At 47.8% G+C, this 27083-nt stretch overlaps 1 protein-coding gene across 5 annotated transcripts in view; it reads left to right on the forward strand.

Annotated features, from left to right (window-relative positions):
- Window positions 1-27083, forward strand: part of AP4M1 (adaptor related protein complex 4 subunit mu 1) — a 48308-nt gene that overhangs the window by 1859 nt on the left and 19366 nt on the right. For 4 of the 5 annotated variants that reach the window (XM_073551655.1, XM_073551654.1, XM_073551658.1 and 1 more), the window contains exons 2-8: window positions 3089-3161; window positions 9564-9652; window positions 9775-9881; window positions 10427-10523; window positions 12496-12606; window positions 12735-12815; window positions 12888-12950. In XM_073551655.1, the coding sequence (XP_073407756.1) occupies window positions 3104-3161; window positions 9564-9652; window positions 9775-9881; window positions 10427-10523; window positions 12496-12606; window positions 12735-12815; window positions 12888-12950 (606 nt within the window). In that variant the 5' untranslated portion in view covers window positions 3089-3103. Of the gene's footprint in view, window positions 1-282; window positions 379-910; window positions 985-3088; window positions 3162-9563; window positions 9653-9774; window positions 9882-10426; window positions 10524-12495; window positions 12607-12734; window positions 12816-12887; window positions 12951-27083 lie in introns of those variants that run through there. The other variant, XM_073551656.1, reaches the window with a different exon arrangement.

The raw sequence follows: 27083 nt of genomic DNA on the forward strand, positions 1-27083 counted from the left end.
CACACGTGCCACATAAGAGTGACCATATACGGAACTGACCCTTGCGCCCTGATGTTGCCAGAGAATATTTACCTGCACCCTGTGTTGTGAGTTCATTTTCCCCTTCACTGCTGAGGCCCGAGGAAGTCCCTCTTCTGGTGAAGAAAGGTAGTGAGCCTGATTGTCAAACACCTGGGGCTGATGATGATGACTGGCTGAGTGGAGTTAATGACTGGATATAAGGCTGCCGACGCCCTTCTGGCCTGCGGGTGATTTCTCTGTGGACTTCTAGGAAACCAGTCTGATTCCTGCTCATCTAAAGCTAAGATTTCTGCTTTGCCTTTTTGCATTAGTGTTTTGTTTTCCTTGCTTTTCTGGATTCTGCCATTCCCTGCTGGGGTGAGCTGAATCTCCTTTTGCCTGTTGCTCTGTCTTCAGAATATTCCTGAGTACTGACATAGCCTTTTTTGAAGCCTAGCGTCTTCAGGGCCTTTTTTACTGTCAGCTTGTTGGCTCTTATTTTCATAGGGTTTTTCACGGATTGCAGACAGCAGCCTTCCTGTCCTTTCCTATCTAAGCTAGCTTGGGTCCCATCTTTGCTCAGTCTATCTTTCTGTCTGTGTTTTGTTCTTTCTTCTTGCTTCACCATCATTATATGTGGGGGGCTGCCTTTTGCTTTGGGGTCTGCTCTGGGGCAGTTTAGATTTCCCTTTCTGTCTTTAGGCTATGTAGTCCTCTGGCTGTGATCGAGGGGCCTAGGGCATCGTAGCAGCCCCCCACGGCTACTGCTAGTTGTGTTGATAGGTTCAGGGGTCTGCAATCCGATAGCTGCCAACTTCTCTGGTTTTCTGGACTTAGCTAGCATTTCTATTTTTGCCTCCTACGGTGACTCAATCATAACAGCCCTGACTTCATTAGTGTCTATTTTCAGAGCCACGTTGGGCTCGTACAGGACTGTGACCCTCACCCTCGCCAGCCACCTCAACCTATGGACTAGGCTTAGCGGTAGGTACCGGAGACCGAATGCTGCCGCCAGAAGACAGGACATTAAGGCCCACAGGACCACGCCAGCGGTTGCCATTGAGTTGTCAGCAGGAGTTACAGTTGGCGGAACTCCTGACACAAGTGCTTCACAAGAACTGCCGTTATCTGGACCCTCATTCTTCTTACAATATCCTCTGCCATCTAATCTGTTGAATCCCCTGCTTAACCCTTTACATTACAGCATCCTTTTCCATTTATACTGTTTAACCCTTTACCTCCCTGCGTGGAGTATTCCCGTTTTTAAACTTCCTAACCCTTGCTCTTGCTCCTGTCCGTCGCTGCATCCCGCGTTCCTGCAATTTCTACACATATATTTTATATATTTTTTTTCTCTAAGTATAATAAATATGGTTCCCAATCAGTATCCTAGTGAATCTGTTTCTCCCTCGCCCAGCAATATATGTCATTTACATTAAATCTTGTTTCCATTCTTGATAGCTATAAGTATAGTCCCCAGTAAGTCCATTTCCCTCTCTGGCAGATGTCATACTTCCCATTCAGTGTCCTAGTAAGTTCCAAATAATACTACAGTATTTCTCTCTCATATTCACCAAATTTCCCAAACAATTAGCAACATCCCTATACTGGGAAATGTGGCACAAATTAACTATTAATACCTTTTATGGTGACCTATATTCCTTATATCAAAGAAGGTCCCACACAATGGCACATAAAAATTAATCTTTATTAACAATGCAATTCAATAATTAAAAGAAGGTGCTAGACCATTAGAGAGACAAAACAGTCATAGAAGCATCACTTTACAGAACATTTCATTATGCAAATACATTCTCATATGTTGAGTATCGCTGGAAGGGATTAACATGATTTTGCTTTCTTTTATGTTCATCAGCTGACTATCCTCAGATATGTCCCGCTATATGGGGGTATCACACCCTCCTAAATTCCCTCAGTTAAATACCCATACTTAGCCCAGCATAACCCAATACCATACAATAAACATAAGTGTGAATATAGTAGCATACCATGAGCTGATGATGCTTCCTGGAACGTCTCTCATGCCCCGACGTGCGTTTCGCCTCCTTGATGAAGCACAGCGAAACGCGCGTCGGGGTATGAGGGACGTTCCAGGAAGCATCATCAGCTCATGGTATGCTACTATATTCACACTTACGTTTATTGTATGGTATTGGGTTATGCTGGGCTAAGTATGGGTATTTAACTGAGGGAATTTAGGAGGGTGTGATACCCCCATATAGCGGGACATATCTGAGGATAGTCAGCTGATGAACATAAAAGAAAGCAAAATCATGTTAATCCCTTCCAGCGATACTCAACATATGAGAATGTATTTGCATAATGAAATATTCTGTAAAGTGATGCTTCTATGACTGTTTTGTCTCTCTAATGGTCTAGCACCTTCTTTTTAATTATTGAATTGCATTGTTAATAAATAAAGATTACTTTTTATGTGCCATTGTGTGGGACCTTCTTTGATATAAGGAATATAGGTCACCACAAAAGGTATTTATAGTATTTCTCTCTCACAGAGAAATAAATCTGGTTCCAGTAAGTCTCCTTCCTCTTCTGGCAGCAATAAATATAATCCCCAGTGAATTCCGGTTAAGCTCCATCTGCCATGGCAATGGATCGGCATCTTGTGATCTTGACTGACGGGTATTTAAAGGGTTAAACATCAGTGATCGGAGCTAGCTCTGGTCACTGTTGTTAAGAGGTAGGTTCTGGCAGTATGAAGCAGACACCACCTGCCCGATATGCCTGAGCACACACTCACACTCAGTGTCATATTGACTGAAAACAAAATATTCTATGGGTTTAAAAATAAAATTCTAAAAATCCAAACTTGGCCTTGACGTGAAGAGAATAAAAAAAAATTACCTCAGAAAAATAATAAAAGGGACTTTATAACCATCGAGCACCAGTATGGGATGCGATGTAATACCCCTGCTTTCCTGCGGGAGTGCCGTAACACGCACTTAACACTTATTGGCAGCATTTTCTTGAAGATGTTTTCCTTGAAAAAGCACATGGTGTCCATCGAGCTTCTCTTGTAATTCTTTTCTTTCTTTTTTTTTATTTTTAGGGTTGATGTGGAATCATGATCTCACAGCTTTTCATTCTTTCCTCCAAAGGCGACCTCCTCATCTACAAGGATTGTATCCTCTGTTCCTCGCAAGTTAAAGGGGTTGTCTTTTTAATGTCAGATAAAAAGGTCCAAACAAGTTATTATCCACCACTGTGTACTGTATATAGGTAGAGACCTGTCATTCAGAAGGATTGTGATGGGGAGACGTCAGACAGGAACCTTCCATGGACTAGTCAGTCAAGACATCTAGTCCCCGGACGGCCCTTTAAAGTATGTTTTCTCTGAGATGTTGCAGTTTAACATAACTAGCAGCAGTCGTGTAGCCAGTGTCGTATTCATGCTGTCCGTGATTCAGGCAGCACAAATCTGATGACTGGGTCCCTTTAAGTAGATCGTCAATTCTACTTCACCTCTAGAAGCTGTAAATATAGCCTCCAGTTATTTAGAAAGTCAGTCTTCATCCCAAATAAGTCTACTTCCCCCTCTGGCAGATGTAAAAGTATAGTTCCCAGGCAGTGTCCTAGCAAATACCAAATAATTCTATTCTCCTTCATTTGTTCTTGGATGGTAGCACTGATTCAAAAAGGTCTTTCTGAGGCCAAGGGGAGCTGCACAGAAAGTCGGAAACTACAACCTTTACTACAGAAAGGTGGCCGATTACAATCCACATTTACAGACCACCACACCTGTGTTTTAGGCAGCCCCCCATATCTAAGAAGCATCATTGTCAGAACCTCCCTGTCCTCTCCAACAGTTACAGGAAACTTTCCCTGCAAACACAAAAAATGTAAAAACTGTCCATTTATAATGACCACGGATGAGATAAAGATCCCCAACTCGCATCAGGACTACAAGATCCCAGGTACTTCCAGCTGCATTACATCTAATGTGGTGTACTTAGTTATATGTGCCAAACTAGCTGAAGAGCCCGGCGTTGCCCGGGCAAAGTAACTAACTGTGGTTAGTTATAACAAATTATAATGGTTATATTGCACATAAAAACATTTCACATCGTATATTCAACACTACAGATTTGCAACACAAATTAACTAAATGATTACCCAAGTATTGATGCACCTCATGCTTCTGCTTTTAAGGGTATGTGCACATGCTGCGGATTACTCTGCGGATTTTTTCGCACAGATTTGGCTAAATCCGCAGGTAAATCCGCAGATCAAATGACATGCGTTTTACCTGCAGATTTGGTGCAGTTTATGTGTGGGTTTTCCCCTGCATTTTTATAACTGCGTTTTCCTATAGTGGAGTAGGTGTAAAAACGTTGCGGAGATGCAAAAAGAATTGACATACTGCGGATTTGAACCCGCAGCTAATCTGCGCGGAAAAATCCGCAGCATGTGCACAGCGTTTTTGAAAATAGGTTGACTTGAATGGAACTCTAAACGTAGGAGATTCTGCTGCAGACCCACAGGGCCAAATCCGCTGCGGATCCGCAGCAGTATCCGCAACGTGTGCACATACCCTTACACGGCCTCCTCCTGCACCTCACCCTACTCCTTTTAGAATCAGCCCCAGGGGATATATAGTATAAGCCACAGGGGAAATATACCGTCCCGCTCTCTCCTTCCGCAGCCCCGCTCTCCACTGGCCATCCTGCTCTCTCCCTCCGCAGTCCCGCTCTCTACTGGCCATCCTGCTCTCCCTCTGCAGCCCCGCTCTCCATCCCGCTTTCTCGTTTCGCAGCCCCTGTCTCCACTGGCTGTCCCGCTCTCTCCCTCAGTAGCCCAGCTCTCCACCTGCGTCCCTCTCTCCTTCCGCAGCCCCGCTCTCCACTCGCCATCCCGCTCTCTCCCTCTGCAGCCCCGCTCTCCATGCGCCATCCCGCTCTCCCTCCACAGCCCCGCTCTCTCCCTCCACAGCCCTGCTTCCTTCCTCCACAGCCCTGCTCTCCACGCGCCATCCCACTCTATCCCTCCGCAGCCCTGCTCTCCATCCGTGTTCCGCTCTCTCCCTCGCATCCCCGCTCTCCACCCGCGTCCCGCACTTTTCCTCTGCAACCCCGCTCTCCAGCTGCCAGTGGGCAGGGCTATGTGAAGTGGGCGGGGCTTGATACATACACACACACTGAGCTATATATATATATATATATATATATATATATATATATATATATATATATATAATGTCCAGCTGGGGGTCTGTATGGAGGGGAGACAGGGCAAAAGCTTAGAACAAGGATGAATTCTTATGACCACACAATAAAAGAAAAAAGAATAGATCTACCTGTGGCCAAACAGTTTTGTCTCCCTGATCACAGCTGTATGAAATTACTTGTATTAAAATGAAACTTCAAATCTCAGAGAGACAGAAAAATTTGGGAGTATAAACTTATGACTACCTTGGACACTCCGTGCAGGAATGAATGTGTGGCATGGATATATGTCTTTCCATATCAACTAAGCAATGTGCTCCCCAGACTATTTGGGGGCGCCACAGCCCAACCAGACCTCAATCACAGAACAGTAAAACTTTCACACTCCTTATCTATGAACTGTTCCAATATTTATGGCCACAACTGTTTTGTCCCACATTGATAGTTCTGCTTCCTGTCACTTGTCTTATCTATTGCATTCTTCCAGTGCCTTTTTGTGCATAAATATGCAACTCTTCAGATTTAGTGTTGTTCTATGCCTGATGAAGGGACCTGAGTAGTCTGGAAATCTTGTAATTTTTTACCATCTTTTCAGTTAGGCTGGAGTCAGACACAACGTATAAAAATACAGACCGTGTTTTACGGTCGTAATACGCAGAAATGTTCTCTGAACAGTGATCCGTATGTCATCTGTTGTCAAGGTGTGGCTGCGTTTTTTGCGCATGTAAGCATCCGTATTGCATCCGTATGCCGAGATTTTCTCGCCGGTTTGCAAAATGGACATATAATGGAACCCAATGACAAGTTAAAACACAAAGGAAAGAATAGATATAGACATATATACACACAGTACATATAGTAAACCATTTCATTTAATTAAGTTTTTTCTATGTCTTGGACTAATAATTAGATTTAGGGTATGTGCGGAAAATTTGTGACATCTAGGTGTTAAATTAAGGGGTTAATTCGTTAAAAAAATGCGTGGGCTCCCGCAGTAATTTTGCAACCAGAGAGGGAAAGCCAGTCAGTGAGGGCAGATATTAATAGCCTAGAGAGGGGCCATTGTTTTTGCCCCCCCCCCCCCCCTGGCTACAAAAATTTGCCCCCAGAAAAGGCGCATCTATAAGATGCACTTAGCCTCTCTATTCCCATTGCCCTGTAGCGGTGGCTAATGGGCTAATGTCACCTTGCTATTGGAAGGTGACTTTAAGCCGTATTAATAATGGAGAGGTGTCAATAGGACACCTATCCATTATTAACCCTAGAATAGTAAAGGGTTAAAAAAAACGCACACAGACATTAATTAAAAATTATTTTAATGAAATAAACACAAGTTTTTGACCAAATTTATTCATCTGCTATTCCAAAAAAAAAAAAGCCATGGATCTGTAAAAAAATAAAAAAGCAACTTACCTCTCCGCTGTGCAGTCAGGTTCCCCGCTGCAATCCATCAGAAGGGTTTAACTGGTTTGCAACGGGACTGGTGCTAATGCGGCCGGTCCGCTGTAAACCACTGCCAGAATGAATTAGTTTATCTCTGCACAGCCTCCCTGGCTAACCAGAGATGAACTAATGAGCGTGGGAAAGATTCTGAGCTTTTTCCCACGCTCATCAGTTCACCTCAGGTCAGCCTCACTGATGTCAGCACATCTGGGACATCATGTATCGCTCCATCCACCAACGTCACGTTGCACCACAGACTGTCCAGGAGTTGGCGTCTGCTTTAGTCTAGGTTTGGGAGGAGATCCCTCAGAAGACCATCCGCCGCCTCATCAGGAGTATGCCCAGGCGTTGTACAGCAGGGAGGTCATACAGGCACTTGGAGGCCACACACAATACTGAGCATCTTTTGCTTGTCATGAGAAATTTCCACTGAAGTTGGATCAGCCTGTAATTTGCTTTTCCACTTTGATTTTGAGTATCATTCCAAATCCAGACCTCCATGGGATACAGGAGGATGAGCTGGGAAAAGCAGATCTGGTCTTCGTAGGCGTGGTGCAAAGTGGCCAGAGTTAGACGTGGACGTAAAAGAATGGATCATACGCCACAGAAATAATGGCCTTTCGGTCTCAACAAAAATGATTATATTCGAAGCCAAGCGGATTGCTGCTGAGAAAGGCATCAATGACTTCACTGGATCATCTTCATGGTGCTTCAGATTTGAGATGTGGCCTTGCTATGCGCACCAAAACTGGAATTGCGCAAAAAATGCCACAAGAATATGAAGCAAAGATTCTGTCTTTCCACAAATTTGTAATTGACAGCAGAAAGAAAAATGGATATGAATTAGGCCAGATTGGGAATATGGATGAAGTCCCTCTAACCTTTGACGTGCCATCCAACAGGACTGTTGATGCAAAGGGTGCCAAAACCGTAACGGTAAAAACTTCAGGACATGAAAAAAACCACTACACAGTTGTGTTGTCCTGCTGTGCCGATGGCACAAAACTGCCACCAATGTTAATTTTTAAAACAAAGAACATGCCCAAAGAAGCTATCCCACGAGGAGTTATGCACGTTCACGAGAAAGGATGAATGCACGAGAACGGAATGAGATTCTGGGTTGATAAAGTGTGGTCCAAACGTCCTGGAGGTTTCAGAAGAAAACATCCCTGTTAGTGCTAGACCAGTTCAGGGCACATATTAGTGAAAACACAAAAAAAAGTGTTTAAAGAAGTGAAGTCCCATCTTGCGGTAATTCCAGGGGGGCTTACTAGCCAGCTGCAACCTCTCGATGTTTCTATAAACAAGCCGTTTAAAGTCTACATGTGAGAAGAGTGGAATCAATGGATGGCTGCTGGCAATCATGACCTGATACCAACTGGACGGATGAAGAGGCCCACCATTACTCAAGTTTGTGAGTGGGTGAAAACATCATGGGAATCAGTAAAGGATGAAACGGTTATATGGTCATTCAAAAAATGTGGAATTAGCAATGCCTTAGATGCCACCGAAGATGGTTTTCTTTGAGGACAGTGAGGAAAGTGATACTAATGACTGTGAGGACTTGAGCTTCCTAGACTGACAGCAGTGATGAGGAGTTCCTGGGATTCTCTGACTAGAAGATTGCAGTGTCTGACGATTAATGTTTCTCCTCACTTGTTAGCCAGAACATGGCTCTTGCTGTTACTTACAGTACATGGGACTGTTCTTACATGTTACCAACAATGTTGCTGTTGAGTCTACTTACTATGTTAAAATAATATTTTGTTATTTACCGGTAATTAAAACTTTTTACACACTATTTGGCAGTGATGAGGAATTCCTGGGATTCCCTGATTAGAAGATTGCGGTGCCTGAAGAATAAAGTTTCTCCTCACTTGTTAGCCAGAACATGGTTCCTGCTGTTACTTACGGTACATGGGACTGTTCTTACGTTACCTACAATGCTGCTGTTGAGTCTACTATATTAAAATAATATTTTATTTAAAGTTTTTTGCACACTATTTGGCTCAAAATATTTTTTTTCTTATATTCCTCTAAAATCTAGGTGCGTCTTATAATCAGGTGTGTCTTATAAAGCGAAAAAATACGGTATTCATTTTGATTTACATTGATAATTGTTGTTTTATTGTTCTAAACACATTCCACTATGCAATGAATAAAAATTTGCAACTGGAATATTGCGTTCAGAGATATCTAGGATGTGGTATTTTTGTGTTCCCTTTATTTTTTTGAGCAGTGTATATACTGTGTGTGTAATACATAAATATATGTATGTGTGTATATATATATATACACACTCTGTCAGAAAGATGCAGAAAGAAATATGGTTCCCAGTAAGTCTCTTTCCTCTTCAGGATTAAATATGATCCCAGTAAATTCCCAGTCAGTCTACTCTCCACGCTGACAGATGTAAATATAGTTCCCTGGCAGTGTTCTAGTAAATCTATTCCTCCCTCACCCAGCAGTATACTGTATATAATTTCCAGTAAGTCTCATTTCCACTCTGGAAGCTATAAATCCTGTCCCCAGTTAGTCTACTTCACCTTCTGGTAGCTGTCAGTATAGTTCCAAGTAATTATGTTTTTGTTTCTCATATAGAAATATAGTGCTTAGTAAGGTAAATTGAAATTTTACTTATATAGTGAGATAAGATAATCTCTTTAAACTTCAATTTCAGTCTCCTTCCCCCTCTGGCAGTTGCAAGTATAGTCCTCAGTCTCCTTAACTCTCTAGCAGCTCTAAGCATAATCCCAAGTAAGTTTTTAGGCTGTGCCAGGTCATGTAAGGGAATATGTGATACTTAGGGATGAGCTAATAGATTCGGATGTTCCAGGCCTAGCAGCCACGTCAGTCGTCCGTGGCTAAGCAGTACAGACGTCTCTATTTTTCTTGTTACTTTCCTTACAGTCATCTCAGATCACGGCCTCTCCACAAATTCTGCTTCTGCTGATGGCCTGTACCTGAAGCTGTCGTCTCTTCCATCAGACCAAGCTCCTGTGGTCATGGTGAGAAGCCTCGATTTCCTTCATCTCATCTGCATCTGGGAGCGATGGGTGAAAAGTAATATGGCCGATATTACTAGAGTTACTGTCCCCGTCACTCACCACCCTATGGCTCTGTCTTCTAGGAACACAAGGGCGGTCACTTCCTGCACACCCGACACCGGGGTCTGTATTTTGTCATCAGCATTCGCCCGGATGATTCTCCGTTCATGTATCTGGATCTTCTGAACCGGTGAGTATAAGTCAAGGATCACACGGCAGTTTCTTGTATATAAAAAAAAAAATCCTCAAGATAATGGAAAATTCTGCAACTTTTTGTTGCGTGAATAAACCTCGGCCTACTGACAGTAAATAAGGATATTCACCTTCATTTTTTTCAAGAGGTTTGCTCACTGTTAGCAATTCTAAACACAAAAAATTACCTTTACTGGCCAGAGGCTGAAAACCCATCCACCTGAGGCAAGAGATGGTGGGGTGGTTCAGCCACAATCAGAGACAACTAGAGATGGGCGGACTGATTAGTGGGACTCATATCAGTAGTCTCTGGATGGAAGTCTCACAAACCTCTCACCTTCCAGGATCCACTCATGGCTTTTGTTTAGCTGGGGTGTGCGCGCGAGGTTATCATTGCGTTGTGCGCGCAACGTCATCATTGCGGCATGGCACGAGGTCATCATTGCAGCATGGCGCGATGTCAACATTGCAGCGTGGTGTGAGGTCATCATTGCGGCATGGTGCTCCCTTTTTTCACTGTCCTCATGAACACATTTGTCCTAGACTGGCCGCCCTGATCTGTGACTACTGCGGAGACCTCAGTGAGGACGTCGTACGGCTCAACTTTGCTTTGATCTATGAGCTGCTGGACGAAGTCCTGGTAGGTGATGACGCAAGGACTAGCTAGCATTATAGTAACTATAACACTTTGCCTTCAAAACAGCTTCACGTCTTCTCGGTACTTGCGCACAGTTTTTGAAGGATCTTGACAGGAGGTTGTTCCAAACATCTTGGAGAATTGGAGAACTGACCCCAGATCTCCTATGGCTGTTGCTTTTGCGGATCCATACACACACACACACACACGTGTATATATACAGTGAAGGAAATAAGTATTTGATCCCTTGCTGATTTTGTAAGTTTGCCCACTGACAAAGACATGAACAGTCTATAATTTATGGGTAGGTTAATTTTAACATTGAGAGATAAAATATCAAAAATAAAGTCCAGAAAATCACATTGTATAAAGTATATAAATTTATTTGCGTTTTGCAGTGAGAAATAAGTATTTGATCCCTCTGGCAAACAAGACTTAATACTTGGTGGCAAAACCCTTGTTGGCAAGCACAGCAGTCAGATGTTTTTTGTAGTTGATGATGAGGTTTGCGCAAATGTCAGGAGGAATTTTGGTCCACTCCTCTTTGCAGATCATCTCTAAATCAGTAAGATTTTGAGACTGTCGCTTGGCAACTCGGAGCTTCAACTCCCTCCATAAGTTTTCTATGGGATTAAGGTCTGGAGACTGGCTAGGCCACTCCATGACCTTAATGTGCTTCTTTTTGAGCCACTCCTTTGTTGCCTTGGCTGCATGTTTTGGGTCATTGTCTTTCTGGAAGACTCAGCCTCACCCCATTTTTAATGTCCTGGTGGAGGGAAGGAGGTTACGGTACATGGCTCCATCCATTCTGCCATTGATGCGGTGAAGTAGTCCTATGCCCTTAACACCCCCAAAACAATGTTTTTACCTCCATGCTTGATAGTGGGGACAGTGTTCTTTAGGTCATAGGCAGCATTTCTCTTCCTTCCAACATGGCGAGTGGCGTTAATACCAAAGACTTCAATTTTTGCCTTATCTGACCACAGCACGTTCTCCCAATCACTCACAGAATCATCCAGGTGTTCACTGGCAAATTTCAGATGGGCCTGCACATGTGCCTGCTTGAGCAGGGGGACCTTGCGGGCACTGCAGGATATGTTTATGGCGTAATGTTACCAATGGTTTTCTTGGTTACTGTGGTCCCAGCTGCCTTGAGATCATTAAAAAGTCACCCCTGTGTAGTTTTCGGCTGATCTCTCACCTTCCTCATACAAGGATCTCTCACGAGGTGAGATTTTCCATGGTGCCCCAGATCGATATCGATTGACAGTAATTTTGTATTACTTCCGTTTTCTTACTATTCCACCAACAGTTGTCGCCTTCTCATCCAGCGTCTAACTTATGGTTTTGTAGCCCATTCCAGCTTTGTGCAGGTCTATGATCTTGTCCCTGACACCCTTAGAAAGCTCTTTGGTCTTGTCCATGTTGTAGAGGATAGAGTCTGACTGATTAATTGAGTCTGTGGACAGGAGTCTTTTATAAAGTTAACGAGTTGATTAGGAGCATCTAACTGGTCTGTAGGAGCCAGAACTCTTAATGGTTGGTAGGGGATCAAATACTTATTTCTCACTGCAAAATGCAAATAAATTTATATAATTTATACAATCTGATTTTCTGGATTTTATTTTTGATATTCTATCTCTCAATGTTAAAATTAACTTGCCCTTAAAATTATAGACTGTTCACGTCTTGGTCAGTGGGCAAACTTACAAAATCAGCAAGGGATCAAATACTTATTTTCTTCACTGTATAGAGGAAAATATGGAATAGCACTGTATAGATGAATTCAGGGTGCAAAGCCGTCCATACAAATATCCATTTTTATAAATAACAGAAGAAAAAAGGAGGCAGCACTCTGTGTGTGTGTGTGTGTGTGTGTGTGTGTGTGTGTATGTGTATATATATATATATATATATATATATATATATATATATATATACTTGTATACATATGCAATACCCTGCTCCTTCACAGGACTATGGATTCATCCAGACGACCTCCACAGACGTGCTGAAGAACTTCATCCAATCAGATCCAGTTGTCACAAAGCCGTTTAGTCTCCTGGACCTGAGCAGTGTGGGGCTGGTGAGAGCCTAATATATGCGATATATGAACTCCAACTTCTGCATGTATAAACATATCACCTCCAGCTATATACCACCATTCTTCACTAACTTGTCTCCCCCACTCGTGTGCTTTTTTTTAATCTGCAGTTTGGAGCGGAGACTCAACAGAACAAGGTCGCACCAAGTTCTGCCGCCAGTCGGCCGGTGTTGTCCGCACGTCATCAACAAGTGAGCGCCGTTTCTCAACTTAATTTATCTGTGCAGAGAAGGGGGCACATATTAATTTTTTCTCTCTTCTAGGGTGATCAGAACGAGATCTTCCTGGATGTCATCGAGCGCATGACCGTGGCCATTGGGGCTAATGTGAGTGACTATATAGTGCCTGATTGTAGGAAAGATGGGTGATAGCCACTATGGCTGCTCCCACTGAAACTGTTGGATGGCTGATATGCGCTGCTAGCAGAAAAATGCTCTTCACGACATAGGTTACATTCATACATTGCAGTCTTGGCAAAAAACTAAGCGGTTTTATGGCAATCCAAAAACTAAAGTGTGTGGAGAGCACCTATGCAGCATCTAATTATTAACACAGGCTTCTCCTCTTCTCTGTTGTCTGCCCAAGGATAAGTACCTGCAATTGAGCCGGTCCGGTCCCCGGATGCCTGACACAACCGGGAGCCCTTGGGAGAAGACAGAAGTGCTTTATTACCACTTCTGTCTTCTCTTTTGCTGGTTACATAGCACACAGTATGAGGTGTGCAGCAAACAGCAACATCAGCACTGCCAACGCTTTGGTAGGTCCTGGCAGTAACATGATTGTTGGGACTTTGCTGGAACAGAATAGTTGCTGGGTCCTAGCAGACTCAGATATGCTTTGGCAGTGACTCCTGGCACAGCGAGGGGCATCTGTTTTCCCCTGTAACTTGGGTCTCTATGAGGGCCCCAGTTACAGTAGAGAAAAAAAAGAGCAATGAAAGGAAAATAAATGTTCTCCAAAAATCTTTTATGATCTCTTGAGGACCAAATTAAGTTAAAAATAAACAGTATAAAAAAATTGAAATAATAATAAAATATAACAAATGTCCACAACAAAAATAAAAAAAGTTTTGTTTTTTTTCTTTTAAATATGAAATGCATAAATACACTTTATTACATACAAAAAATAAAATATAAAAAAAACTTAATTAAACGGGTACTTTGAGGTAAAACCTGAAGAGTAAAAATATATATATTTGTCACAATTATATAAAATTATGAAAATGGCGCTAAAAAAACCCAGTTCACACCTCCTACAAAAAAAAAAGCATAAATAAACCCTTAACGACCACCAATATGCATTAAAACGGCGGCTGATAAAGGACGCTATTCCCTCATTGTCGTTTTAAAACTGCAATCGTTAATAAGGGTATAGCGCCCCCCAGAGTCCGAAAATCTCTGGCGTCTCAGCTGCTGGGGGAAGCTGAGAGATGGGAGAACACGATCAGGGCCGGATTTTCCAGTCCCCGATCACGTGATCGCTGTTATTCAATGAATAACTGCGATCACGTAAAAAAAAATTGTGCCCACTATTAAAATAATTTTTCTCTTTTCTAGCATGATATACATGTCAGAGGAGAGAGAAATGATGTCCCTAAGCCCTCATTCCGGTACCTCAGACATCCCCTGGGCCATCCTGCTCCATCCCCTCCGCGTCCTCTTCCTGAGAAAAAAAATGCTCCCACCAAGATCTGTATGCTGGCACCCCGTAACAGCAGGGAATTTTCCTATTGGTCACTGACTTGATCACTGTGATAGACACTATCATAGTGATCAAAAGCCAATAATTAGTAAGTCCCCTCCCCTTTGTCATCATCTTAGGGCTCTTTCACACGTCCTGCTATTTCCGGTACTGGATAAAATAGTACTGGAGATTATCAGTGTACGTGTGTGTAATACTTGTGGCAACTGTGTGATGTACAGGTGCCGCATCAGTAGCACACATACCAGCGCCTGGGAAGCAGCAGTACTGTTCATGCTGTTCCCCAATGTCGGGTGCTGAAGACAGCTCTCATCATTCTCTCCTGCTTGTGTTGCGATCAGCGCTAGCAGGGAAGAATGTTGAGAGTTGAATTCAACTGATAACAGCGAGAGTATTCATCAGCTGCCGCCTGCAGTATAAATAAATTAGAAAAAGGTTGTGGGTTCCCCTGTATTTTTGATAACCAGCCAGGCAAAACTCACAGCTGGGGGCTGCAACCCTCAGCTGTCAGCTTCAGCAAGGCTGGTTATTAAGAATAGAGTGGTTCCCACACTCTTTATTTTTTAATGAATTAAAATAGACCTGGGCAAAGTGCGAACAAGACAGCCGTGGGGATGGAAACCAGAGGTCCACGGGCCGCACCGTGCCCCCCCGCTCGCTGTCTCCATTTGCGCTGACTGTGTTCGTGGAGGAGAGGCCTATGGGGGGTGTCATGCAGAACATGGGGAGGCTATTGGGGTGTCGTGAAGAACATGGGGAGGCTATGGGAGTGTTGTACAGCACACGGGGAGGCTATGGAGGTGTCGTGCAGAACATGGGGAGGCTATGAGGGTGACATGCATGCACATGAGGAGGCTATGAGAGTGACATGCTGCTCATGGGGAGGCTATGGGGGTGACATGCTGCACATGGGGAGGCTATGAGGGTGACATGCTGCACATGGAGAGGCTATGAGGGTGACATGCTGCACATATAGAGGCTATGGGGTGACATGCTGCGCATGGGGAAGCCATGGGGGTGTCATGCTTGACATGGGGATGCTATGGGGGTGACATGCTACACCTGAGGATGTTGTGAGGGTGACATGCTGCGTATGTGGAGGCTATGGGGGTGACATGCTGCTCATGGGGAGGCTATGGGGGTGACATGCTGCACATGGGGAGGCTATGGGGGTGTCATGCTGCACATGGGGAGGCTATGAGGGTGTTGTGCAGAACATGGGGAGGCTATGAGGGTGACATGCATGCACATGAGGAGGCTATGAGGGTGACATGCTGCGCATGGGGAAGCTATGGGGGTGTCATGCTTGACATGGGGATGCTATGGGGTGACGTGCTACACATGAGGATGCTGTGAGGGTGACCTGCTGCATATGAGAAGGCTGAGGGTGACCTGCTGCTCATGGGGAGGCTATGGGGGTGACATGCTGCACATGGAGAGGCTATGGGGGTGTCATGCTGCACATGGGGAGGCTATGAGGGTGACATGCTGCACATATAGAGGCTATGGGGTGACATGCTGCACATGGGGAAGCTATTGGGGTGTCATGCTTGACATGGGGGTGTCATGCTTGACATGGGGATGCTATGGGGGTGACATGCTACACAGGAGGATGCTGTGAGGGTGACATGCTGCTCATGGGGAGGCTATGGGGGTGACATGCTGCACATGGAGAGACTATGGGGGTGTCATGCTGCACATGGGGAGGCTATGAGGGTGACATGCTGCACATGGAGAGGCTATGGGGGTGTCATGCTGCACATGGAGAGGCTATGAGGGTGACATGCTGCACATATAGAGGCTATGGGGTGACATGAGCACATGGGGAGGATATGGGGGTGTTGTGCTGCACATGGGGAGGCTATGGCAGTGTCATGCAGAATATGGAGAGGCTATGGGGGTGATACGTTGAACATGGGAAGCCTGTGGGGGTGACATGCAGTATATGGGGAGGCTGTGGGGGCCTCATCCAGTATATAGGGAAACTGTGTGGGGCCTCATGCTATATAGAGTGAGGCTGTAGGGGCCTCATGCAGTGTATATAGGTAGACTGTTTGTTGATCATGCAGCATATATAGGGAGGCTGTGTGGGGCTCATGCAGTGTAAATAAGGAGGCTGTGTGGGGCTCATGCAGTGTATATGGGGAGGATGTGTGGGGCTCATGCTGTATAGGGGAGGCTGTGTGGGGCTCGTGCTGTATATATAGGGAGGCTGTGTGGGGCGATGCAGTATATATAGGGATGCTGTGTGAGGTTCATGCAGTGTATATGGGGAGGCTGTGTGGAGCTCATGCAGTGTATATGGGGAGGCTGTGTGAAGCTCATGCAGTGTATATGGGGAGGCTGTATGGGGCTCATGCTGTATATGGGGAGAATGTGTGGGGTTCATGCTGTATATATAGGGAGGCTGTGTGGGGCTCATGCAGTATATATAGGGAGGCTGTGTGAGGTTCATGCAGTGTATATGGGGAGGCTGTGTGGAGCTCATGCAATGTATATGGGGAGAATGTGTGGGGCTCATGCAGTGTATATGGGGAGGCTGTGTGGGGCTCATGCAGTGTATATGGGGAGGCTGTGTGGGGCGAATGCTGTATATGGAGGAGGCTGTGTGGGGCTCATGCTGTATATGGGGGAGGCTGCGTGGGGCTCATGCAGTGTATATGGGGAGGCTGTGTGGGGCTCATGCAGTATATATATGGAGGCTGCGTGGGGCTCATGCAGTGTATATAGGAAGGCTGTGTGGGGCTCATGCAGTGTATATGAGGAGGCTGTGGGGCTCATGCTGCATATGGGGAAGGCTGTGAGAGGCTCATGCAGTATACAGTGGGGAAAAAAAGTATTTAGTCAGTCAGCAATAGTGCAAGTTCCACCACTTAAAAAGATGAGAGGCGTCTGTAATTTACATCATAGGTAGACCTCAACTATGGGAGACAAACTGAGAAAAAAAAATCCAGAAAATCACATTCTGTTTTTTTTTCATTTTATTTGCATATTATGGTGGAAAATAAGTATTTGGTCAGAAACAAAATTTCATCTCAATACTTTGTGATATATCCTTTGTTGGCAATGACAGAGGTCAAACGTTTTCTGTAAGTCTTCACAAGGTTGCCACACACTGTTGTTGGTATGTTGGCCCATGCCTCCATGCAGATCTCCTCTAGAGCAGTGATGTTTTTGGCTTTTCGCTTAGCAAAACGGACTTTCAACTCCCTCCAAAGGTTTTCTATAGGGTTGAGATCTGGAGACTGGCTAGGCCACTCCAGGACCTTGAAATGCTTCTTACGAAGCCACTCCTTCGTTGCCCTGGTGGTGTGCTTTGGATCATTGTCATGTTGAAAGACCCAGCCACGTTTCATCTTCAATGCCCTTGCTGATGGAAGGAGGTTTGCACTCAAAATCTCTCGAAAATGGCCCCATTCATTCATTCATTCATGTACCCGGATCAGTCGTCCTGGCCCCTTTGCAGAGAAACAGCCCCAAAGCATGATGTTTCCACCACCATGCTTTACAGTAGGTATGGTGTTTGATGGATGCAACTCAGTATTCTTTTTCCTCCAAACACGACAAGTTGTGTTTCTACCAAACAGTTCCAGTTTGGTTTCATCAGACCATAGGACATTCTCCCAAAACTCCTCTGGATCATCCAAATGCTCTCTAGCAAACTTCAGACGGGCCCGGACATGTACAGGCTTAAGCAGTGGGACACGTCTGGCACTGCAGGATCTGAGTCCATGGTGGCGTAGTGTGTTACTTATGGTAGGCCTTGTTACATTGGTCCCAGCTCTCTGCAGTTCATTCACTAGGTCCCCCCGCGTGGTTCTGGGATTTTTGCTCACCGTTCTTGTGATCATTCTGACCCCACGGGGTGGGATTTTGCGTGGAGCACCAGATCGAGGGAGATTATCAGTGGTCTTGTATGTCTTCCATTTTCTAATTATTGCTCCCACAGTTGATTTCTTCACTCCAAGCTGGTTGGCTATTGCAGATTCAGTCTTCCCAGCCTGGTGCAGGGCTACAATTTTGTTTCTGGTGTCCTTTGACAGCTCTTTGGTCTTCACCATAGTGGAGTTTGGAGTCAGACTGTTTGAGGGTGTGCACAGGTGTCTTTTTATACTGATAACAAGTTTAAACAGGTGCCATTACTACAGGTAATGAGTGGAGGAAAGAGGAGACTCTTAAAGAAGAAGTTACAGGTCTGTGAGAGCCAGAAATCTTGATTGCTTGTTTCTGACCAAATACTTATTTTCCACCATAATATGCAAATAAAATGAAAAAAAAACAGACAATGTGATTTTCTGGAATTTTTTTTCTCAGTCTGTCTCCCATAGTTGAGGTCTACCTATGATGTAAATTACAGACGCCTCTCATCTTTTTAAGTGGTGGAACTTGCACTATTGCTGACAGACTAAATACTTTTTTTCCCCACTGTATATAGAGAGGCTGTGTGGGGCTCATGCAGTGTATATAGGTAGACTGTGTGGGGCTCATGGAGGGTAAATAAGGAGGCTGTGTGGGGCTCATGCAGTGTATATGGGGGAGGCTATGTGGGGCTCATGCTGTATATATAGGGAGGCTGTGTGGGGCCCATGCTGTATATAGGGGAGACTGTCTGGGGCTCATGCTGTGTATGGGGGAGGTTGTGTGGGGCTCATGCAGTATATGGGGGAGGTTGTGTGGGGCTCATGCTGTGTATGGGGGAGGCTGTGTGGGGCTCATGCAGTATATATAGGGAGGTTGTGTGGGGCTCATGCTGTATATGGGGGAGGCAGAGTGGGGCTCATGCAGTGTATATGGGGAGGCTGTGTGGGGCTCATGCTGTATATATATATGGTGGCTGTGTGGGGCTCATGCAGTATATATATGGAGGCTGCGTGGGGCTCATGCAGTGTATATATAGGCAGACTGTGTGGGGCTCATGCAGTGTATATAGGAAGGCTGTGTGGGGCTCATGCAGTGTATATGAGGAGGCTGTGGGGCTCATGCTGTATATGGGGGAGGCTGTGAGGGGCTCATGCAGTATATATAGGGAGGCTGTGTGGCGCTCATGCAGTGTATATATAGGGAGGCTGTGTGAGGCTCATGCAGTGTATATGGGGAGGATGTGTGGGGCTCATGCTGTATATGGGGGAGGCTGTGTGGGTTCATGCTGTGTATATAGAGGGAGGATGTGTGGGGCCTATGCTGTATATACGGGAGACTGGGGCTCGTGCTGTGTATGGGGGAGGCTGTGTGGGGCAAATGCAGTATATATAGGGAGTGTTACACCGCTCCGCCATACTCACCCGGCCTCCGCTTCCACGCCGCAGTCGCCCTCCGCTCCCACGCCGCAGCCTCTCTCCACCCGACGGCCGCGGCGGTCACCTGAGACAGACCCGCGACCGATGCCTTCCCTGCATGCTATGCGCATGCGCCATAGGCCGCGGCCGCGCCTCCTTCCTGCTTCTTATGCTCCGGCTGTGCCCTGACCCGGAAGCACATTTGGACCAATGGCTGACCAGACGGGGCCATATCAGGCCGCTTCCCCCTGAGGGAGGCGCCTGATCGTTGTGTTTCCTGACACTCTGGCCTCGCTCCATCGTGCACACTCTGCTCCTGCAGTTCCTGTCTCGGCTGCTCCTCACAGCAGCTTCTCAGTCCTGCTACCCGTGTTCCTGTCGTCCTACTCCAGTCCTGCCTTGTGTTCCTGCCGTCCTACTCCAGTCCTGCCTTCACTGTTCCTGCCGTCCTACTCCAGTCCTGCCTTGTGTTCCTGCCGTCCTACTCCAGTCCTGTCTTCAGTGCTCCTGCCGTCCTACTCCAGTCTCAGTCTTACTCCGGTCCATCCTGAGCCGCCCCTCTCGGTACCGGCTACCGTGGTACTCGAACCCCTGGGCCTGCTCCTAACGGTCCCTGTATAGGGGTCGGTTCCACCTGGCAGCTCGCCCGGGGTCCCTCGGTGCCACGGTCCAGAGGGTCCACTCTCGGAGCTCCCGCTCCTGACCACCCACGCTAACAGTACGATCAGGCCATGGACTCCGCCGGTACTACGGCTGCTACCCAGAAAGAGTTGCTATTCCTACGGGAGAATCAGGGGCGCATTATGTCAATCATGAAGTCGATGGACACCCGTTTGTCGGCCTTACAGGTGGCCGATCCTGGAAATGCCACTCAGCTGGCCAGTCTCCAACAGGAGCTGGGCCAGCAGCAAGATACTCAAACCCACATTTTGTCCTACATGGCCTCCTTTGATAGTCGCTTGTCGGCCCTCCAGGCTGCCGCTGCAGTGCCGACTCCTCCCCCTGCGTCTGCTGCTCATCCGACGCCCCGCCTCGCCAAGCCGCCTCGTTTCACCGGGGATCCCAAGCTCTGTAGGGGGTTCTTAAATCAGTGTAGTCTCCACTTTGAATGGCTGCCGCAGCAATATCCCTCGGACCGGGCCAAAGTGGCCTTCATCATGTCCCATCTGGAGGGAGAGGCCCTTTCTTGGGTAAACCCGCTCTGGGAACGTGACGACCCGGTCGTTTCGAGTCTCCCGGTTTTCCTGGATATGTTTCGTAAGGTTTTCGATGAGCCGGGCCGGTTAGCCTCTCTCACTGAGTCACTCTTTAACTTACACCAGGGCTCTCTCACGGTCGGACAGTACGCTATTCGCTTTCGCACTATTTCCTCTGAGCTCGGCTGGAATAACGCAGCTTTGGTGGGGGCATTCTGGCGCGGTCTTTCTAGTAAAATAAAGGATGAACTAGCTGGTCGAGATACCCCGTCCACCTTAGAGGACCTTATCTCGCTGGCTACCCGCATTGACCTGCGCTTCCTGGAGCGCGCTCGGGAGTCAGTGAGAGACAGGCGCTCCTCCAGGTCAGTTCCTCCTTTCACTCAGTCGGCCAGCTCACGTTCAGTCGGATCTTCTTCCTTCTCTTCGGGTGAGTCCATGCAGATAGATCATCTCAGGTTGGCCGAGTTACGTCAGAGAGAGAGACGGGCACAAGGTCTGTGCCTCTATTGCGGTCATTCGTCACACTATATCCGCACCTGTCCTAAGAGACAGGGAAACGACTCCACCTAGGTCAGGTAAGAGAGGCCTTCCTAGGTGATGATGATGATTCCTCTCAACCCCTTACGATTTCTGTGCTTTTGGTTTCAGGAGGGAGGCGTGGTTCCGAGGTGGCCTACGTGGATTCGGGCTCAGCGGGTAACTTCATTCGGCCGGAAGAGGTAGACAAATACCAAATTCCTGTAGTCACTCTATCTAACCCAATTCAGATTGCCACCGTGGATGGCAAACCGCTACAGGTGACCGTCACCTTGGTCACTGAAGAGGTGGAATTGCAAATCGGAGCCTTACATCGAGAGAAGATAGCCTTTTACGTTTTACCTAAGCTCTCTCACGCCATTCTACTCGGTCTTCCATGGTTAAGGACTCATCAGCCTGTTCTCGACTGGTCTTCTGGGGAGATACTCCGCTGGGGGCACCCGTGCCAAGCTCGCTGTCTGACTCCTGTCCGCCTGGCGGCCGCTCCACGGTCACCTCCAGACCTCCCGGGTCTTCCTCCAGCTTACAGCTCCTACGCCGATGTTTTTGATAAGAAGGAAGCAGAGGTCCTCCCTCCACACCGGCCGTTTGACTGCCCAATTGAACTTGTTTCTGGTTCAACCCCCCCAAGGGGCAGAATCTACCCTCTGTCTCCCGTGGAGACCACCGCCATGTCCGAGTACGTCCGAGAGAACCTCGCCAAAGGCTTTATACGGAAATCCTCTTCGCCCGCGGGAGCCGGGTTCTTCTTCGTCAAAAAGAAGGACGGGACTCTACGGCCATGCATTGACTATAGGGGCTTGAATGAGATTACCATCAAGAACAGGTACCCTCTTCCACTCATTCCGGAACTGTTTGACCGTCTCAGAGGGGCTCGGGTCTTTACCAAGCTGGACCTCAGAGGAGCCTACAATCTGGTCCTTATCCGTGCAGGTGACGAGTGGAAGACCGCTTTCAACACTCGAGATGGCCATTACGAGTACCTGGTCATGCCCTTCGGTCTTTGCAATGCTCCTGCAGTCTTTCAAGAGTTCGTCAACGAGATCTTCCGGGATCTCTTGTACTCCTGTGTGGTCGTGTACTTAGACGACATCCTCGTCTTCTCGCCGGACCTCTCGTCCCACAGAAAGAGTGTCCGCCTGGTGCTTCAGCGTCTTCGGGAGAACCGTCTGTATGCAAAGATCGAGAAATGTCTCTTCGAACAGACCTCTCTGCCATTTCTGGGATACATTATCTCCGACGCTGGTCTAAGGATGGATCCCGAGAAGTTGTCTGCCATCCTCAAATGGCCTCGCCCCGTCGGATTAAAGGCGATACAACGATTCCTCGGGTTCGCCAACTATTACCGGCAATTTGTCTCCCACTTCTCCGCGATCACAAGACCCATTTCTGTGCTCACCCGTAAAGGGTCTACTTCCAAGGATTGGTCTCCTGAGGCAGAGGAGGCCTTTCTGTCCCTAAAACGGGCTTTCTCCACGGCTCCGGTCCTGCATCGCCCTGAGAGCGATCGACCTTTTGTACTCGAGGTGGACGCTTCCTCGACTGGTGCCGGGGCGGTGCTGTCCCAGAGAACCGCCTCCGGTCGCCTGCACCCTTGTGGCTTCTTCTCGAAGGCCTTTTCTCCATCCGAGTGTAACTACTCGATCGGTGACCGGGAACTTTTGGCCATCAAGTTGGCCTTGGAGGAATGGCGCCACCTCCTGGAAGGAGCTGTCCATCCTTTTGTCATCTTCTCGGACCACAAGAATCTGGCCTATCTCCAGTCTGCCCAGAGACTAAACCCTCGCCAGGCCAGATGGTCTTTATTTTTTGCCCGATTTGATTTCGAGCTCCGATTCCGTCCCGGCAGCAAGAATTCCAAAGCCGACGCCCTGTCCAGGGTCTTCCAACCACACGAATCCACGGAGGAACCGTCACATATCATTGATCCCACTAGGATCATCACCGTGGCTCCAGTGAACTGGCTTACTCCTCCGCCTGGCAAGACGCTTGTGCCAGAGAATCTCAAGCGAAAGGTTCTTCTATGGGGGCACTCCTCCAAACTGGCCGGCCATGCCGGAACTAAGAAGACCCTTGATCTTATCAAACGTCACTACTGGTGGCCCTCACTTCGCCAAGATGTACTCGATTTTGTGGCTTCTTGTCCATCCTGTGCAAAGAACAAGGTACCACGGAGATCTCCGTCTGGCTTGTTGCTTCCGTTGCCTGTCCCTACGGTTCCTTGGGAGAACATCGCCATGGATTTCATCACCGACCTACCCTGCTCTGCGGGCTGCTCAGTCATTCTGGTGGTGGTGGATCGTTTTTCCAAGATGGCTCACTTCATCCCTCTGCCCGGTCTTCCCTCAGCGCCGGAGCTGGCCGAGATCTTCATTCATCAAGTCTTCAGGCTTCATGGACTACCTCGACGCATTGTGTCTGACCGAGGGGTTCAGTTTACCTCCAAGTTCTGGCGTTCGCTTTGTAAGCTTATGAACGTTTCCCTCGACTTCTCCTCGGCCTACCATCCACAGTCCAACGGACAAGTAGAGCGTACCAACCAGACGCTTACGGGATACTTACGCCACTTCTCTAACGCCCACCAGAACGATTGGGTCAGCTTACTCCCCTGGGCAGAGTTCGCTTATAACAACCATGCTGGTGAGTCTTCGGCCAAGTCTCCGTTTTTCATTGTTTTTGGCAGACATCCTGGTGTCCCTCTTCCGATAACCCCTGCCTCGGAGGTACCCGCGGCCAATGCCTTGTCCTCGGAATTTTCTAAGATTTGGGCTGAGACCAACACATCACTCAAGAGATCCGCTGATCAGATGAAGAACTATGCAGACAAAAAGAGGTTGGATTCTCCTCCGTATCGTGTTGGCGATAAGGTCTGGTCTTTCGTCCGACTAAAACTGCCCTCCTACAAGTTGGGTCCACGCTACATCGGTCCGTTTGAAATTCTGGGACGTATTAACGAAGTTGCCTACAAATTGAGGTTGCCTGCTTCGCTCCGGATCCCGAACACCTTTCACGTCTCTCTCCTGAAGCCTGTGGTGCTGAATCGTTTCCATTCCTCGCTTGATCTTGGTCCTCAGCCGGTGGGTGCCGACAACGTTTTTGAAGTGCAGGACATCCTCGCTGTGAAAAGGGTTAGAGGTAGGACTTTCTTTCTCGTTGATTGGAAGGGCTTTGGTCCTGAGGAGAGATCCTGGGAGCCTCGGGAGAATATTAATGCTCCCCGTATCCTCAAGAGGTTTCTTGTTAATCTCCGGGGGGGGCGGCTTAGGGGAGGGGGTACTGTTACACCGCTCCGCCATACTCACCCGGCCTCCGCTTCCACGCCGCAGTCGCCCTCCGCTCCCACGCCGCAGCCTCTCTCCACCCGACGGCCGCGGCGGTCATCTGAGACAGACCCGCGACCGATGCCTTCCCTGCATGCTATGCGCATGCGCCATAGGCCGCGGCCGCGCCTCCTTCCTGCTTCTTATGCTCCGGCTGTGCCCTGACCCGGAAGCACATTTGGACCAATGGCTGACCAGACGGGGCCATATCAGGCCGCTTCCCCCTGAGGGAGGCGCCTGATCGTTGTGTTTCCTGACACTCTGGCCTCGCTCCATCGTGCACACTCTGCTCCTGCAGTTCCTGTCTCGGCTGCTCCTCACAGCAGCTTCTCAGTCCTGCTACCCGTGTTCCTGTCGTCCTACTCCAGTCCTGCCTTGTGTTCCTGCCGTCCTACTCCAGTCCTGCCTTCACTGTTCCTGCCGTCCTACTCCAGTCCTGCCTTGTGTTCCTGCCGTCCTACTCCAGTCCTGTCTTCAGTGCTCCTGCCGTCCTACTCCAGTCTCAGTCTTACTCCGGTCCATCCTGAGCCGCCCCTCTCGGTACCGGCTACCGTGGTACTCGAACCCCTGGGCCTGCTCCTAACGGTCCCTGTATAGGGGTCGGTTCCACCTGGCAGCTCGCCCGGGGTCCCTCGGTGCCACGGTCCAGAGGGTCCACTCTCGGAGCTCCCGCTCCTGACCACCCACGCTAACAGGGAGGTTGTGTGGGGCTCATGCAGTGTATATATAGGGAGGCTGTGTGAGGTTCATGCAGTGTATATGGGGAGGCTGTGTGGAGCTCATGCAGTGTATATGGGGAGGCTGCGTGGGGCTCATGCAATGTATATGGGAGGCTGTGTGGGGCTCATGCTGTATATGGGGAGGATGTGTGGGGCTCATGCATTGTATATGGGGGAGGCTGTGTGGGGCTCATGCTGTATATGGGGAGGATGTGTGGGGCTCATGCAGTGTATATGGGGAGGCTGCGTGGGGCTCATGCAATGTATATGGTGGAGGCTGTGTGGGGCTCATGCTGTATATGGGGGAGGCTGTGTGGGGCTCATGCAGTGTATATGGGGAGGCTGCGTGGGGCTCATGCAGTATATGGAGGCTGCGTGGGGCTCATGCAGTATATATACATAGACTGTGTGGGGCTCATGCAGTATATATACATAGACTGTGTGGGGCTCATGCAGTATATATAGGGAGGCTGTGTGGGGCTCATGCAGTATATATAGGGAGGCTGTGTGGGGCTCATGCAGTGTATATGAGGAGGCTGTGGGGCTCCTGCTGTATATGGGGGAGGCTGTGAGGGACTCATGCAGTATATATAGGGAGGTTGTGTGAGGCTCATGCAGTGTATATGCGGAGGCTGTGTGGGGCTCATGCAGTGTATATGCGGAGGCTGCGTGGGGCTCATGCAGTATATATAGGGAGGCTGTGTGGGGCTCATGCAGTATATATAGGGAGGCTGTGTGGAGCTCATGCAGTGTATATGGGGAGGTTGTGTGGGGCTCATGCACTGTATATGGGGAGGCTGTGTGAGGCTCATGCTGTATATGGGGAGGCTATGGGGCTCATGGTGTATACGGGGGAGCCTGCTCATGCAGTATTATAGGGAGGCTGTGTGGGTTCATGCTGTATATAGGGGGCTGTGTGGGGCTCATGCTGTATATGGGGAGGCTGCGTGGGGCTCATGCAGTGTCTATGGGGAGGCTGCGTGGGGCTCATGCAGTGTGTGTGTATATATATATATATATATATATATATACTCACTGGCCACTTTATTAGGTACACCATGCTAGTAAGGGGTTGGACCCCCTTTTGCCTTCAGAACTGCCTCAATTCTTCGTGGCAGAGATTCAACAAGGTGCTGGAAGCATTCCTCAGAGATTTTGGACCATATTGACATGATGGCATCACACAGTTGGCGCAGATTTGTCGGCTGCACATCCCTGATGCGAATCTCCCGTTCCACCACATCCCAAAGATGCTCTATTGGATTGAGATCTGGTGACTGAGGAGGCCATTTGAGTACAGTAAACTCATTCTCATGTTCAAGAAACCAATCTGAGATGATTCGAGCTTTATGACATGGCGCATTATCCTGCTGAAAGTAGCCATCAGATGTTGGGTACATTGTGGTCATAAAGGGATGGACATGGTCAGCAACAATACTCAGGTAGGCTGTGGCGTTGCAACGATGCTCAATTGGTACCAAGGGGCCCAAAGAGTGCCCAGAAAAAATTCCCCACACCATGACACCACCACCACCAGCCTGAACCGTTGATACAAGGCAGGATGGATCCATGCTTTCATGTTGTTTACGCCAAATTCTGACCCTACCATCCGAATGTCGCAGCAGAAATCGAGACTCATCAGACCAGGCAACGTTTTTCCAATCTTCTACTGTCCAATTTCGATGAGCTTGTGCAAATTGTAGCCTC

The sequence above is a fragment of the Dendrobates tinctorius genome, unplaced genomic scaffold (assembly GCF_039654945.1).
Source record: "Dendrobates tinctorius isolate UK_male_01 unplaced genomic scaffold, ASM3965494v1 ptg000178l, whole genome shotgun sequence".
Lineage (NCBI taxonomy): Eukaryota > Metazoa > Chordata > Amphibia > Anura > Dendrobatidae > Dendrobates > Dendrobates tinctorius.